Source organism: Argiope bruennichi, chromosome 1, assembly GCF_947563725.1.
Source record: "Argiope bruennichi chromosome 1, qqArgBrue1.1, whole genome shotgun sequence".
NCBI lineage: Eukaryota > Metazoa > Arthropoda > Arachnida > Araneae > Araneidae > Argiope > Argiope bruennichi.
Window position 1 is genome coordinate 17,979,864 of NC_079151.1, and position 18,719 is coordinate 17,998,582.

General features: G+C 26.7%; 1 protein-coding gene across 2 annotated transcripts in view; it reads left to right on the forward strand.

Annotated features, from left to right (window-relative positions):
* Positions 1-16,431, forward strand: part of LOC129976298 (F-box/LRR-repeat protein 15-like) — a 33,495-nt gene extending 17,064 nt beyond the window's left edge. The window contains exons 3-6 of one of the 2 annotated variants that reach the window (XM_056089793.1): positions 998-1,093; positions 7,431-7,983; positions 11,029-11,160; positions 15,827-16,431. In XM_056089793.1, the coding sequence (XP_055945768.1) occupies positions 7,433-7,983; positions 11,029-11,160; positions 15,827-15,986 (843 nt within the window). In that variant the 5' untranslated portion in view covers positions 998-1,093; positions 7,431-7,432 and the 3' untranslated portion in view covers positions 15,987-16,431. The remainder of the gene's footprint in view (positions 1-997; positions 1,094-7,430; positions 7,984-11,028; positions 11,161-15,826) is intronic. The other variant, XM_056089802.1, reaches the window with a different exon arrangement.
* Positions 16,432-18,719: the final 2,288 nt, after the last annotated feature.

The window sequence follows — 18,719 nt, forward strand, 5'->3', positions numbered from 1 at the left end:
ACATTATATAGTAGTTTGTTAAAGTATTATTGAATAAATTTTCATCAGAAGAAATTAGAAAGTTTAAAAAAGTTGTAATAACTGATGTGAAAATGAATGAAGATAAAAATTGAAAGTGAATTAATCTTAATACCTCATGTAGATTCATGTCAACCTCTTATCAGAAACACTGAATGTAAAATAACTCAGCTTCACTTTTACAAAAGTTATTATTTGTATACTAATATTAGTGCTTTTTTTTTTTTTTTTTTTTTTTTGTAAATTCAGCAATTTTTTTTTGTTATTATACCAGTATTAATTTACTTCTACAGGTGCTAAAAATTCACAGAGTAGATATGTCATCAATGATTCTCAAGGATAATTTTTTAATGCATAATAGGGAATTTATATTAATGTCTTGACATTCTGAGATCCGCAGTTAAAATTTTATTTAAGTTATTAGGCAACATTGAACACCCTACAACTAAAACTCCATCTTGAAAGAAGGGTTGTGACGTGTGTGTGGCTAGTGTTCTCTTGGCCCTAGATGGCACTACTGAAAAAAGAAATGTACCCTTGACTTAAAACCACAAGTGACTTCTTAAAATCAGTGGGCTTGTCTAGACAAGAGCCATTAGAAACAACAACAACAGTATTTAAAATTTAATTTTATATCTTTAAAACATTTTATTTGTTAGTGTTTTGTGTATGTATATATAAAATTTTCTAAAAAAGTTTTGAATAATTTTTTTAGAAAAATCTTTTATGGGCATATATGTTTTTTTTATGGCCTTTTCCATTGTTTTTGTATCTAGAAAGTTAATTTAGCATACATTTACTGTGCTAAATAAATAATATTATAAATATTATTCTTTCTTTAGATATTCTAAAGAAAGATTTGATTTATGGTATAAAACCTTGAATGGATTAGCTGAGGTTCATTATACATGTGTTTCAAATATAAATTAGCAACAATTTGTTTGCACTGGTTTAATATAAATTTTACATACTTTTTCAGATGCTGCATAAAATTGTTTTACAAAAGTTTAAGTTACATAAAAACGATCTTTGTTTTTGGAGAACAGGCTTGAGTGTTAAATTCATTACAGTATAGGTAATAAGTTCGTACTAAGTTTTTTTTATTTTTTTATATTATGTGTTCTTGACCAGTTGATTGTAGACATAATATGCATGTAATTATATATATATACAGGCATGTGTAAATTATTTTTATTGATAGTTAAAAAATTTACATTTAAAAAAATATATTTGTAATTCCTTGTGTTTAGTTTTTTTGAGATAAATTTATCTTTTTGTTTTCTTTGAAAGCATAGATACCATTCAATTTCATAAATGTATATAGTAAAAATTGAAAAGATTTTTTTAAATTTTTATTTTGGTATTTTAAAAAGTTGATATCAATTAAACATTATGACCATGCCCTCTGACAGCCACAGGAGTAAGGTGAAAACTACAGAATTATAGATGAAATATATATATATAATTAAAGAATATGTATATATCGAGAACTATAGAACCCTTTCCCCTACAGATGTATGTAAAGATATTTCTTAATCTAATTTAAATCCTAATTAATTTTCTAATTTTTATCTTAAATTAATCCATGTTAACTTCATTCTAAATGTTTGTTCATTTCCTTATCCAAATTCTACTCTTTTATTTAATTATTTTTAACTTGCACTTAATAAAATTTCTGTCTGTGTTATTTCTGCACCATAGGCAAAAAATAATAAATAAATAAATAAAAATCCTTAACATTTATGCATCTTTTTCAAAGATATTCTTAAGATTGCCTTGCCTAAGTCACTCCATATCTAAGAAATCCCTATTTAGAATCTCAATAAAATCACTGAAGAGGAAAATTTATTTATTCATTTTTTTTGCTCTTGTGTCACAGTGTAGACTGACAAGTCATCTTATTGTTTCTTCTCTGTACATAATATGTCTCCAGTGTAAAAATATGATGAAAATTCTCTTTACCTGAATTTTTGCTCATAGCAATGTGGATAGTGAAAGTATTTTTAGCATAATTAGAAGGAAAAAAAAAAAAATTGTTACAGCATGAATACAAAAACATTGGAATCGCCCCTCTTACAAAAAGGAATATAATAGTTTGTTATGTTAAACTGAGTAATGATGACTTAAGAAAAAGTAAAAGTGCTTATCATGTGATGAAACAAAATTCTGAATGTCTATAATGTCTTAATACATTTGATCAATAAAATTTTATTATGTAATTTTTTAAAAAAATTCCTCTATATATTTAATCAGTAATAAATATCTTAAATAATGTTGAAAATATTTATTTTAACTAGTTAAATTTCTTTGGAATTATGTGGTTTCAGTAATTTGTTAATACAGTAGACTCCCGATTATCCGCGCCTGCCGCACAAAGTTTTTTTTTTCTTCGACTGATTTCTTCAAAAAGGTGCAGTTTTACAGTTATGCTTTTGTAATTACTTAATACATTACAGTATTAAAACAGTACATGTGTATTCATTTTTCTGTGTATCTTTGAAGCCTCTCGTAAGTACAAAGCACTTTTCTGTTTTCACTAACAAAATGCATTTTAGGTTAGTTTTGAGTGATATACTAAAATATTAAGCGTTAGTTAAACATTTCCTACTGTTTATTTTACGTTTTATTGTACATAAAACGATTTTTCAAAGTTGGAATGACTGTTTTCTCTTTTGCTATACCCGTTTTTAGCTTTTTTCGGATTATCCGCGATTTTTGTTATCCACGGCGACCGCGCCACCCAATTCCGCGGATAATCGGGAGTGTACTGTATTAAGTTATACAGTGGTGGCCAAAATTGTGGACACTTTTGAAAATTTTTATGTTTTTTAACTTTGTATGCTTATAGAAAATTTTACATTTCACAAAAAGCAAAATTCAAATGTTTGCAATACTAAAAGTTGAGCGACAATAATTATCGTGATACATTAGATGCTGATGATTGCAATGAGTTATTTGTACTTAGTAGGGCAGCCATTATTTTTTATTACAGTTTCACACTTCATTGAGTTTCATTGAGCTAAAGGGAGTTCTAAGCTTTTCCTTCGTTATTGCATGATACCAGGAAGCAATTATAGTCTCAATTAAATCTCTTTTGTTTGATGTGTGCTTCATATGTACAAGAGCGGTGCCATAAGTTCTCAATAGTTTTGAGGTCATGATTATTTCCTGACCATGATAACAATTTAATGCTCTTTGTACTGAACAACTCTTTCGATATTTTTGCTTTGTGACAAGGAGATGAATCCTGCTAAAAAATAAATGATGATTTGTTGGAAAAGAGAACATTGGTGGAAGGTGCAAGGTTTGGCTCTAGAATTGTGTTATTGTATTTTCTTGCATTTAATATCCCATCGATAATAAGAAGTAGATCAATACCGTCTACTGACATGCTTGATCAAATCATAAAACTAATTGAGTTCTTCATAGTTGTCTGAATGCAGTCAGAATGTAGCTCTTCGCCAATTCCATTTCTTGCATATTTTGGTCATCACTACCAAATAACAATATCTTTGTTTCATCACAGCATATCCTTTGCCCACTGTAATCTCTTTATTCGCTGCTGTAAATTGAGATAAGGCTTTTTTCATTGAATTCTACCTCTTAGTCCAATATCTAAAAATCTTCTCCTGATTGTTCTTGAACTGACATGAATGCCAGCATCATTCAATTGACTTCTGATGGAAACTGATGATATTTTTCTATCTTGTAAGCATAGCCTTTTCATTCTTCTGTCATCAACAGAAGTGGTGCACCTTTTTTAGCCATTTCTTGCTTTGTTTTTTATTGAATTTGTCCCCTAATATCGAAAACAAAACTTTCTGATTTCAGATGTAGTCACGGAATCACCCACTTGTCTTACAATTTCATCATAGGAAAGATCACATTCATGCAACACAATAATTTTAGTCCTCTTTCTAGGTGCCCAATCTATTCTTTTATTTGATGTTATTGTTTCATGACTAAACATTAGAAATACTTACAAAAACTCCAACTAAATATTAAAAAGTTTAATAAAATTTCTAATTGATTAATTTGAATTTATGTTTAACTTGATTGCACAGAAAAACAGTTTTCTTTCTACAGAAAAAAAGCATAATAATGACTTGTTCCAACTTTAAACATGATGGCAGCTTCTGCTAGCAGTTATTAGCATTTGATTGGTTCCCAGAACAAGAACAATGATTTGTCAAGAAAGTTACAAATTACAATACACTTCATCACTGTGTTTGTTATTCAGCTTAAAGTAAAAGTAACATTTTTTTTGGGTTACAAATATTTCAATTTTGCTTTTTGTATTGAAATCAACATTACATTCTCTATAAAATGATATGTAACACTTTCTGCAAGCATACAAAGTTAGAAAACATAAAGATTTTCTAAAGTGTCCACAATTTTGGCCATCACTGTCTATTAGTAAGAAACACTACTGATGACTGGGCAACCAATGTTGGAGAATGTGATTTTGATTGTGATGAAAAAGAATGTCAAATTGGAGTTCTGAAATAAAGATATATATGATGTGATGCACTGAAAAAATAATATAACTTAATTACAACATTCTAAATAAAGACATTTTCGACACAGGATTGTTTTACAATCTTCTTGATAAGACTTTTTCAGTAAATGGGGAAAGTTGGATGATGGGAAATTATTGAAACTGCAGTTGACAGTTTTGCTATGCACCATTTCAGATGGAAGTGAAAAGTTAACTTCATTAATTGTTAGGAAATCCAAAAATTCAGCATCGTTAATTGTTGACAAAATCAAAAAATTCATGTTTCAAGAATATGAAAAGTTTTTTTTACTGAATATGTCTCAAACCAAAAAATTGTGGATGAGAGGACAATTTTTGAAAAGTACCTTGCAAGTGGAATGGATAAAAGCACTCACAATGAAAGACTATTTTATTTATTGATCACTGCACAATCCATTTTGTGAATTTAAAGTTACAGAATATAAGAGTAGAATTTTTCTCTGTCAATTGCATAAGCAAAGCTCAACCATGTGATATGAGAATTATAGGATCTTTTAAAAGTTTTTTTTTTTTTTTTTTTTTTAATAAAATGTGACTTTCTGATGATCAGAGATGAGGAATTTGTGATTGAAAATTCTCATAGAAAGTAAGATTTTTCTCCTATTTCAGATGACTGAAAATTATGTGAACTTGTGATTTAAATGTTCTTACACAGGCGATTCCAACTCTAAGTGATTTGAGTTAAAATATCAGATAGTACAAGCAATGATTATCATGGTAATGAAGAACATGGAATTCATTATGTGACGGCAGCTATTAAATCTTTGAAAATAGTGTGGATCAGGGAAAAGTCAGGAAATTTTATCAGGAATTATTATTTGAAAAAGGCAGGGAAATTATGGACAAGTATTTCTGTGCCAGACATGCATGTGATTGGTGATTTCATGCTATCATCTCTGTATATTCAAAGCCTAATGTTGCTGAAATGATTAAAGGAACAGTAACCAAGGGCAGCTTTATTTCAAGGGTATGGTGACTTTTTGTAATTTCATAGCAATAAGAAGAGTAATAAGCTGATGGATATTGCTACCGGCAACCCTATTGAAATTTTGGAAAGGTCGGTTTGCACTTTTCAAAGAACTGAGAAAATTAATAAAATTTAGTTCAACCTGTTTTCAGTTCAAAACCTTGCAATGATGACATATCTTTTTTGAAGATGATAATGGTTCTTTTACATGATAGCAGTAATGTGGAGAGAAAATTTTCAATCTATAATACTTGTTTATGGGAGAATGTGAAAGAAAAAAGTTATAAAAACAACTGAGTTTAAGTGTGAGGAATTTTTGAATCAACTATGAAGAGCATAAAGAGAAGAAACGAAAGAAATAAGAGAATTAAGCAAAGTTTTAGAAAAAAAGGGAAGGAGGAAAATGGAATGAAAAAAATCTTGTAGAAACTGAGAAAGAGAGTTAAGAATTGAGGGAAAAATTGATAGCATCAAGGTTTTGCAAAAAGTTGATTTTAATTTTTTTAAATTCACATAAAGCAGGACTGGTTGTTTTAAATAATTTATTATTTGTACTTTAATAATTAATATTTCAATTTTGTAATTAAAATAATTATTTACACAATTAATATTATAAATTTTTGCATTATAATTGTGATAAGCAAGCATCTGTTAATTGAATTATTAATTAAATTAATTATTATTAAATTAGTGTTTTGCATTTTAGTGTGATTTTTAATAATAAATGTATTAAAAACTTATTCATTTATAAAATTATAAATTTTTAATTAAAGGAAGTAATTTTTTGATTCATTGAAGGAAAAAGGTTTGAAGTAAAATTCAGTCATTTCTTTTGTTTAAATTCTTGCTAAAATATATATTATTGGGTGCATATAATCACAATATTTTTATATTTATGTTGCAACATGTAATTCTGGTACTTTTGCAAAGAACACTAATTAATTATTAAACTATTTTGATTTGAATGAAGATCATTAAAATGTTTACTGTTAACAATTTAACTTGTATTTTGTTTTAATATTTCTTGGAATTCTTATGCAGTTTTAAAAACAGAATATTTTGTTAAAATTTCCAGTATTTTTTTTCCATGTAAGAAATGCAATATGCTGTTTTAATAGTTTTTTTAGAATGTTCCTTCCATTTTTTACAAATTATATTTTTTATATTAAATAATTTGCAAAAGTATTTGATAATGTTTACTGTACTCATACAGTGATTCTGAGTAGAAAAAATGCCAGGAAATTAATATAATTAGTTGTCATAAATCAGAAAAATGTTGCAGATGTTTATTAACCAGAGAAATTTTTTTTTACTGTTTCTCTAGGCGCTTTGTTTAATTTTTTTTGTATTTATATTTTTATGGTTTGCTAACTATGGATATTAAGAATTCTCATTCCAATTTTTCCTATTAGCTAATATTTATTGTAATATACTAAGTATTTCTGATGCATTGAACAATTGCTATTTAATCATTATTTTAGATGTTTGTGAAGGAATTTACTATTCATTACCTGAATTGAACTGCTTATTAGTAAAACTTTGTACATACATGCCTGTGTTCTATCTCTATTAATTTCATGTAGATTTTACTTGTATTGTATTATATTTTTAGAGGTGATAAACATTTATTTAATTTTGTTAAATTGAGAGTATTTCATTCTTTAAGTTCATTAATCATACATTATATATAATTGTAATGATCAAAATCTTGTGTGCTGAGCTGATTATAGAATGAGTGTTATTTTCATTGTGCTCTTATTTTAGTTTACATATTGTTAATCATACATTTTTTTCAGCATCATGAGAAATAAGTACATGTTTGTCTAAATATTATGCCATATTTAATTGCAAAGTAATTTTTTTAGATAACAAATATATATATAATTTGTTATTTATTATTTTCTTCAGAAATGGCAGATGATAATGAAGCGGCTCCTCTCCTGCTAAAAATACCTTGGGTTGATGTTCTTTTTTGTCACGTGTTTACCAGACTGAGCCCTCGAGACTTGTTTAACTTGAGAGCTGTCAATAAGGAAATGAAATTCCTGGTCTCTGAATATTTCAAAGTAAATAGAATTCTAGATTTTTCACAGGTTTCACGTTGTATGACCTTACAGGCTTTCAGAATTTATACCAAAGATTCTCACTGCTTGAGGATTATTGACTTGAGCTATTGCAAATGGCTGAATAGCAGCACTTTGAATCCTGTTTTGGAATCTAACAAAAATCTTTTTCATTTGAATATCAGCAGTTGCATTTCAGTCTCTAATAGCTCACTGCAAGTATTAGCAAATAATGCATCTGAACTGAAAGTATTGGATTTGAGCAACTGTCACTGGCTTAGTTCTGGAGCTGTAGTTTCTATAGCCCTTAACTGTCATAATCTTGAATTCATTGACTTAACTAGCTGTTGGGAGGTGACTGATGAAGCAGTTTGTGAACTGGTGCTCAATTGTCCAAGGTAAATATTTTTTTTTTATAGGACACTAATTTTTAAGCATGAGCTACATTAAGCTCATATGCATATAAGAGAAAATGAACATAGACTGTCATTTTTATAGCAATTTAAGTTAGTATTTATTATTTGAAGTTTGAGTATCTTTGATTGAAATATGTCATTAATACATTTCATTGTGTTGTGCATATTGTTTTTGAGTCTATATAGAGGAAAAATCATTTGCATTACATATTGAAAATACTCAACTCTATTATAGTACTTTCGTATTTTCTTGTTTGTTTTGAATTTCTTTTTGTTAAATTTTAAACATATATATATATATATATATATATATTTAAAAAAAATATGAAAGTAGCGCATTCATAAATATTCCCCCTATTACTAAAAATTTAGTATTTATCTGAAAATTAATATTTAATTGATCGTATTATTTAGTTCCAAAAATAAGATCAAAATTAATTCCATCAATAGTTTGTATTTTTAATTACATTTTGGTTGTTATTAGACTATATTTTAATAATATTAAATAATTTCGACTGAACACATCTTGTATCATGCATTTGCAGTTTTTATTATTCTAACTTTTCATATCCGTTTGAAATAATCTAACAATTCTATTTTTAACTATACAAGATTACTGATCTTGATATTTTCCCTCATTTTTTAGAAATTAATATATTGACTACAACAAATGCAAATGCTATTAAATATTTGTAACTATATGAATTTGAAAAATAATCCCTGTTATTTTTATTTTTCTTTAAAAAAAATGCTGATTTTTCCTTTGCTCTATCTAATTTGCTGTAAATTTTACGGACAGTACCGTGGTAATATGCTAGTATTTTGAAAATCAAAGAATTGTTATTAGAAAATATGTCCATTCCAAATTATGCTTTATTTCTGTCACTCACACAAGTACTTTTTCCTCAATTTTTATGAGGAAAAAGCATGAATTTTAACATGAATTCTCACAAAAGCCAACCTCAGAAGTTGTCATAATTTTTGTAGCACATGTTTGTACTGTGGTTTTTGATTTGTCACAAATTTTTAGTGAGAAGCTATTAAAAGGGTAAATACATGCTAGAATTTTATTCTATAGATTTTTAAACTTTATGGAAATCTGGTTAAATCAGAAATGTAATTTTAGGTCTTATTCATCTAGGCTGGTCTAGATTTGAATTTTTTTTAGACTGAGAATTATTTGATTAAAACTTCAAATAAAATATATAAATTAATTCTTTTGATAAAAATGTGTATTAAAATATCAATTTAATCTAACAAACAAAGATGCTAGATGATTTAAGTAAAAAAAATCAAAATAAAATTTTGTTGTTCATTTTATGTTACATATTTTTAATAAAAATTAAATGATAATGAAATATTTGCTGTTTGTACATAGTAAGTAAAAAGGTAATAATTATTAATCATGACTTATTAATATACAAAATATTAATTTTGGATTATAGTATATTATTAATAACAGTTTATGGTTTTAATCAGTATTTAGTATAGTTACTTCAGTAATTAGTACTGTAATATAAGTTAATAGTAACAGTTACGATAATATATAATATAATATATGTAAAAATTTAGTTGGTAAATCAATAATTTATTAGTTATATAAATGTAAATGTCTGCAGAACAAATCTACTTGGTCTCTGTATCTCTCTCTCACTTTTTTTTTTTACCCCTTTAGTGTTTTTTCGCTTACTTTTCTATTCAGAAATATGTTTTCTTACAAATTCAATTTAGAATCTATCAAATACTGGAAGTTTTTGGATTAGGTTGATTTTTTTTGTATTGAATTATAGCATTTCTGAATGATTTAATGTAATCTTGTAAGTTTGAAAAGTTATAATTTGATAATATGATACATGGCCATGATATTAAAGAGTTAAAATAGTCCATCATTATTCATAGTTTAAAGCACATTATTTAAATTTTATTCATGTTCTTGCAAATTAACTTGTATATTATAGTCACAAAAATGAAACAGTATTACCTTTTTAACACCTGAAAGGTAAGAATAAAAGGCAGAATTAACATTTATAAAGTGTGTAAAAGCCTAAATGTAATATTCTATTTCTTTAAACCATTGTTATTAAGACCTGTTTGAACAAGAGAAAACATTTTTTTTTTTTTATTGAATTTAGCTGTAGAATTATTTTCTATCCAACTATTGTTGATTTTAAAACTAAAGCAATAAGGAAGATGGATATCATTTAAAATATGATTAAACAGTTACATTTAATGGAAGAATTTATCACATATATGTAAAATATTTTTTTTTTTTTTGTCATTTTAGTAATATTTGGTTCCTATAATTATTTATTAAATTTCTAAATTATTGCTAAAACTTTCTAAAGTTTATAGAAAAGTAGTTTTTCATCAAAATTTTAAATATTCATGGATATATATTTAAATAATAGTGCATACTTTACACATAAGTATATTTAAAATATATTAAAAAATTTTCTAAAACAGTTAATTTTTTTTTCTTTTCATAAAAAATGAAAAAAAAAAATTATAAGGTGAAGCTTTTAAATTTTTTTTTCCTGCATGCATTTTTTATGATATAATTAATAAAATTTTACAATTTTCTAAAAAAATTCTAATTTTCTGTTCAGTTGATTTTCTTTCCCTAAATCTATTTTGTTGCAGACAGTTTATTTTTTAATATATACATCCTGAAGGCATTTTTGTAGAATTTTTTATATGTTAAGTTTTTATTTATGTTTTTTGCAGGTTTCTTAATGGCAAAATGTAAATTGCAAGGAGTTAGTATTTGCTTTAATGTATACAGCTCAAAATTATGGTAAAATCTATTATTAAGGGAATATTTAGCTTTTGATAATATGGCATATTTTTGCTTATTTTGGTGGGTAGAATTTGTTTTCAAGTTCTTAGTTTATTTTGCTGTGTTCATTTTTTTTCCTTATTGCTGATTTTGATATATATAATTTTAACTTTATTGCATTTTTTAATGATTATAATGAGGTTAATTGATTAAAAATATTGTTTTTACTATAACTATTTTTTTTCTTGCAGATTAAAAAGCTTATCAGTATCTCGTATTTATGGAATCACGGATAAGAGCCTAGTGGTTATTGCTCATAAACTAAATTGTCTTGAAAATCTGAATTTGGCAGGTTGTTGGAGAATAACTGATTATGGCATCAGGTATGTTTATATTAAGAAATAGTCTATATGAAAGCTTTTTATTTTATAATTAATATATAAACTTCTGTTTCTTATTTGAGTATTTTCTGTTAAATGACTTTTGTGCTATATTAAATTCTGTAGCCAACAATAAAAGTTTTATTGTACTCTTGAATCACATTAAAATGCGTAGCTCAAAGGAAATGATTTTAAATAAATGCATCATGATGTATAATATTCAGGAAGCGATGAAAACTTTTGTTATTTATTGCTATCAAATTTTATTTTGCTACAAGTCTATGTTTTTACTTGTAATAAAGATGAATGTGTGTGTTGGGACCCTACAGGCTTACCATTTGATCTGAAGCTACCAAACTTCGTACATATATACTTTTGAGTATAGAGTTGTGTATATTGGAGTGATTTTTTTTTTTTTGAAATTTAAATTTATTAAAATTAAGCAAAATATTTGCACTTTTCCCTTATAACATCAGAAAATATTATAGTACAAAAATAATTTTTGAATTTATCTTAAAATTCAATAAATAAATAAATCTTTTCATTCAATTTTTTAATGTATAAATTAAGTTTCTATTTTTAATTAATTTTTAAAAAATATATTCCAACAATTCATTTCAGCACATTATTTATGCATGTGAAAAATTAGTTCTTATCAATATGTTTGTTGCCAATATTGACAGAAGTTCAAATCAAAAGATTAAGTTAATTCTTACTGCAAACTAAATCTAGAAAAATGCAATTTTTAATACATGTCTGTAAGAATTGAAATAAAAATGAAACATGATATTTTTTAGAAAAATAAATGTAAGAAAAAGGGTTTTATGAACTTTTAAAATATCTTAATAGTCCTATGGTATTTCTGGCAAATATGATTTATATTTTTACGAATCTGTTACGTTGTTTCCCAGTGCAGTCAGTTCCATCGTAGGAGGACCGTTTTACGAATAGCTCTATTGAATGCTGATCTGATATCTGATTAATGACTCCTGGGTTTGGCGACAAACTTGGCAGTTTGGTGATGTATTTGAAGTTTTGGCAATAAAATGGGTGATGTTGGAATCTTCAGGAATTTTGGCGATAGCACCTCTAGGAAGCAAATTATGCTTGATTGTTTGAGAATCTTTTGTGCCCTGCTCCAGAAACTATAAAAGACTGGCAGTCCAAGCTGAAGTCAATGTTATTATGAATCGTGCAGTGAGTCAACAACGAATTAGTTGCATCAGTTCAATGAAGCACAAACATTGAGAAAGTTCAAGTGATTAGTGGATTGTGAATTTAACTGTGTACCGAATCTTGGAGTGTAGTGTTGATTAGCCAGGAGATAGCTTGGAGAATCGTGTATGTATTAGCCAGTCTATGGTAGCGAGTTGGCAGTCGAATACAGCTGAAGCAAGGGGCAGTGGAGAGTAGCAGGCGTTTGAAGAAACCTTAGTGAACAGGTACATGGATTCCCTCCTGCTGAGTTCTGTTTGGCTTCTTTTTGTACTGTTGGGCTTGTTTACTACCGATTACTATTTATGGGCTGCTGTTTGTTGTAAGTGGTGTTGTGTGTTGCTTGTGTATGTCTGAGCTTTGTATTTGTCATTTGTGTATTCGTGTCTTTGTACTGATAAACATCCTTATTTGTTATTGAGGCCCATTAAAAGTATCACCATACACCTGCTAAGCAAATCTGTTGACTTTATAGATTTTGTAGAGGAAGTTCCGTAGCAGTATATACAGGATGCCTTCTCTAATCAAGTCCCAGCAACTAATTTCTAAGCAGTTTATATTAAGTATACAGCTAATAGGAAAAAATATTTAAGTGAATTAAGGAATATTATTTTATGCAGTTTGAGTCATTAAATGCTCTGCTGAATTTTATATTTTTATAAGGACCGAGGGTCTACTCATATTTAGTAAAATATTTTTCAGACATTTAATTTTTTTTAATTTAAAAAAATGTTCACTCTGTTGAGACTAAAACTCTGTGAATTATGAAAATTTAAATATTACTATTTTATAAAAATGATATATATGAAAATAAATGATAATATATAAAAATGAAATGATTCCACAACAATCAGATCACAAAATGATGCAACAATCAGCATCTTAAGTTTCCTTAAGAGTGATTAGCCAAAAATTAAGAAATTGTTGCCAGCCCAAAAACAGTGATATACAGAACTTCATAACTTTGTCAGATTTGGTGCCAGAAGACAGACACTTTTTTTTTTAATTTTAAATTATTTATTTATTTTAATTTTTTTTTTTTCAAATATGATTCTCAAGACTAAAGAACTGTATAAAATTTAATTCTTTTTAGAAGTACATGTGTTGACTAAAATAAAATAAAATATTGTTTACATAATCTAAATCTATTTAAAGTGAAACTCAAAACTGAATATTATGATGAGTCAAATGAATTTTTATTTAAAAATTCTTTGAGGTATAATATAAATTATATTTAAAAAAATTCAGTATTGCACTTATGATTTCATGCGGAAAGATTCTGTTTTTTTTTTGTATTGGGTTGTTCGGAAAGTAATTTCGTTTTTTTTGGGGGGGGGGGGGAGGGAAAATGAAAGACAATTTTCGTATAATGAATAAATATTTTATTAAATTATATATTGGCCATATTCTGGTCCAACACTTTTTGCCGTCTTTCAGGTAGTAGAATGATTCCACACTCATAAAATTTTTGGTCTTTGCTGACAAAAACTGATCCAGGTGATTTTTGACCTCTTCATTTGAAGTAAAGGTTTTACCGTCCAAAAATTTTGCAATGATCGTAACAGATAATAATGCGAAGGCGCCAGATCTGGAGAATATGGTGGGTGTGTCAGTGTATCCCATTCAAGCTGTAAAAGCTTTTGACAAGTGACCAAACTTGTATGAGGTCTCGCATTATCTTGGTGGAACACTACACCTTTTTTGTTGATTAATTCTGGCCTTTTATGTTGAAGTGCATCATTCACTTTGTCCAGCTGATGACTTCTGAATTAATTGTTGTGTTATCCAGTAAAAGCTTTAAAAAAAAAAAAAACGATTTCTTTAAAATCCCACCAGACAGACAACATCACCTTTTTTTTATGGATATTGGCTTTCGAAATGCTTTGAGCCGGTTCATCTTTTTTGCTCTATATTCTCTTGCGTTTGACATTGTTATATACAACCCATTTTTTGTTCCCAGTAATGATGCGCTTCAAAAATGGATAATTTTTGTGACGTTTCGAGAAGCGAATCACAGACGTCAATGTGACAACACAAATTTCTCTCCGTGAGAACATGGGGAAACCATATATCGAGCTTCGAGGTTAAACCCAGGCCTTTCAAGTGGTCATAAACAGTTCAGTTCGATAAATTTAATTTCTCACCGATCTCACGTGTTCTTATTCGCCGATTTGCATCAACTAATGCCTTTATCGTGTCTTTATCAACTTCCTCCGGCCTTCCAGAACGTGAGGCATCTTCGACATCAAAATTGCCAGATCGAAATTTTGCAAACCAGTTCTGGCACTGGCATACTGTCAACACATCTTCTCCATACACATTGGTTAATTTCTTTTTGGCATGAACAGCATTTTTACCTTTTCTATAGTAAAAAAGTACAATATGACAAAAATGCTGCCCATTGTTCTCCATATTTAAAAGGGCACCAACCAAAAACTACTGCATAGAATTAATTGAACTTTTTGACACACAAGCCTTGCTGTATCAACTCTCAAAACATATAATGATAATGCGGCTTAAATGTGCATATATTAAAGTACATATATTAAAAAAAAAAAAAAAAAACAGTATTGGTTTCAGCAAGAATAGTTGAAATTTAATCACTTCCACTTCAATTTAAAATTCAAATGTTATGGGAGCTGACAGGAAATTAGAAAAATTTATAGCACACAGAACAGAGTGGTGTAAGGTTTTAATACTAATTTAAGTTATGTGACTATGAAAATTTAAACTTTTAAAGTATTTTGTGAAAGAGTTATTAAGAGACCATGTTACATAAAATACTGAATTGAACATTTTAATGAGCATTGGTCTCTGTAAACCAGTTGGGATTAGACAAATTACTTTTAAATACAATTCCTTTTTTGAAAAAATTAAATTGGAGAAAAAAATAGAATAAATGGTAATAAAAAGAGATATGCAACAAAGGTCACGGTAATAGAAGAAATTTTGCTGTTGCTTTAATGCCATTGTTTTACTTTTACTCTTAATGTATCATTTATCAAGTTAAAATTTAACTTGTTTATGTAATATTTTAAAAATTTTATTGCAAAAAACACAAATTTATTTTTTAACATAGGATTCATTCACTTGGGATACATAGATAATTAAAATAAAAAATTGCAGAATACACAAAAGAGACATATTGCTATAATTCTTGTAAGTGGATATCATTTTAATTTGAACAGGCTTTGTTATCTATTTTTTAAATGAAATATTCCTTAATAGTAGCTAAATTAATTCTAAAAAAATGTCTCAATTTAAAATGTTAATGAAAAATTTATATTATATGAATTTTCATGTATTTTTTAATCATTTGAAATTAATGTAAAGAATATTACATTATTGGCAAAGTATGAGCTTTCATTTATTATATCTATCAAGTTAATTTGTTCTTGAACTTCAATTTTTTTTTTTTTTATTTTGAAAAACATTTCTTGATTATTTTTTATAGGCTTGTTGGAGAATACTGCAGACAGCTTAAAGCCTTGAAAGTTGAAGACTGTAGAGGTGTAACGGAATTTAGTCTCATTAATTTGCGTTCTCGAATGTACATTGACAGAATAAGTAGCAGTTTATGTGTTCGATTGCCTAGGCTGCCTTTGCAGATTTAATTTGGAGAAGAAACAATGCTTTCTGATGTGATAAATATTTTCTTTTCTATTTAAAACTGAATTGGATAATTATATTTGTTAGAGGAAAGTTCAGTATCTGTGATATTTTGTTGATTCTGAAAGACTTTTATTTGATGTTTTCTAGTTTTGTTTGAATTTTGTTTAAGTTATTAAGAATGTTTTGATGGAAAAATGAGTTTTATGTGTCTTGATATATATATATATTTGTTGAGCTCTTTGTTAATTATATGTATATTTTGATTTTTATTGCATTCTTTAGCTTTAATTAATTGCAGTATTTTGCATTTTGTATCCTAAACTATGAAATTTATTCTTTAGTTGGTTGTACTTAATAAATGTGTTAATTTTGCTGTAAAGTATCAATATAATACTATTTCTTCAAATATATTTATATTTTTCACTTTTTCTTTGAGATAATATTTAGTCTCTTTCTCTATCAATATCACAGATATTGTTTAGTATAATTACATTCTAAATTATTGTTTTGTGCTCTAAGACTTAATGAATATTCTATATTTAATAATGAATGATGTAATAAGATATTAATTATTTTAAAACTTAGTAGTAGTATTCAGCATTTTATATTTGAAACTGTGAAATTTAGTCTTTAATTGCTTTTACTTCATATATATATAAAGCGTTCACTGAAACATATGCTACATTTAAGTATATTTTTTCTTGTAAAATTACAATGGAATATAATTTATGCAAAAATTTTGTGATGTTATTTTATTGCCTTTTATCCTAAGTAATATTTAGTATATTTGACTCTCATTTATTGCAGATAATGTAATTGCATTCTAAATTGTTGTTGTTTAGTACTTTTAAGGTTTTTTTTAAATTCCATATTTTTATAATGAATGATGTAAAATATTAGACTTGTTTTTTTCCATAAAATTTTATATTTGTATTTATCTTGTTAAAAATAAAATTTTCCCATTTTTATTTTAGCTTCATGTTTTAAAAACTTATTTAAATTATAGAAACAATAATGGAACTTTAATTTATATTTTACAGTTTTTAAATGATTAATGGTAATTTTTATTTCATATTCTTCATAATGTATAAAAATTTTAATTTATGTATGTGTCCATAAATTAAGGAGCAGCAAAATTTTGAAAGAAAAAAAAAACCTATAGTAGATTTATGTAAATAAAGGCATAAATATAACATTAACTAACTAAAAAAATATGTAGCTAAAAAATACTAAATTATGAGATTGTACAGAAAAGAAAATATACCAAATTATGGTTTTAAGAGAGATGGGCAAAAAGATCTTAAGAATTTTATTACGTTTTTTTTTTTTTACACCTATTTAACATTAGACCTTTACAGACTGGATACTACTACCTTTGTAATGATCTGTTTCCAAAAAAGTTGATGAAGGATACGCTTTTCAGAATTTTTGCTGAATACACTGAAATCTCGAATCTGACTGCAAACAAAATTTGTTCTCCCCACATACAGCATATTCATTCACTATTGATCAGCCCATTTAACATGCATATTGCATAAATCATTTCTTTTTATTGGAAACTTTTAATGGAATTCATCTAAATGATTTACAGATAAACAAACTTAGCTGAATCTCTTAGCCACTATTCTGATGTAATATTCCAGATCCATGCTTTCCTTCAACTCATGTGTCAGATATTTGACAAATTCTTTTGTCTGTTACATGTATATAATGATCCTCATTTGCAATAGTTTGTGGTCTGTTTGAACTATTAATTTCTCTTAACTGTTCTATGTTTATGAAATATTTTTCACAGTTATGATGTAATACTTTCTTAATTCCCTACATCTACATCATATTTAAAACATCTCTGATTTTAAAACTCTTTTACTAATTTACCTATTATTCTTCTAGTAGTAACGTTCACTTATTCTATGATTCACATCATTTACTAAACCAAGAGACTAAGAAAACAAAAGTAATTTTTCTTTTTTTCCCAATTGACCCATTTCAGTTTTTATCTCCTTGTTTGACTTGTATATATATCTGTTATGTAATATGCTTATATATCAGAAAACATGCATATTTATTAACTAATCAGCAAATCTTTTTCTTATATATGATAAGTATTTTCTTTCAATCACTTACAATTTACTTTTGTGTACAAAATTAGCATTTTGTGTTTATCTTTTAATTCATGGACACCAGCATAATTAAATGAATTTGGATGTATTTATATATTATTCAACTTACATCTGGTTTCAACTTTTTGAAATTAAATATAAAATAGACAAAGTATGTAATTTTATTTCTCTCTAATATTAAATATAATGAAATGGTGCAAGCATTTTTCAAGTTAATGATTTTAATTCTTTTGTAATTATAAATTTTGTTTTTAATTACTGCAAGTTATCTGCAGATATAAAACACATATATCACATTTTTAGTGTTCTCTCAAAGATATAAATCTGAGGTGATCTTTATGTGCATTTTCTTCAGTTCAAGTTTAAAAAAGAAGAAATAATTTAATTCTAAGTTGTGTTTATCTGAAAATTTCACAAGTTTGATTTTTGAAATCTTTACTGAATATACCATATTTAGTATATATATTATGGAAATCTATATCTACAATATATATATTAAATCTACATATGTATATATATGCTGCATTGTATAAAAGTATATATATACATCTAAAGTTACAAGTTCACACTAACATAGAGTAGTTCCGTCAGTAATATAGTAACAGCAGCAGA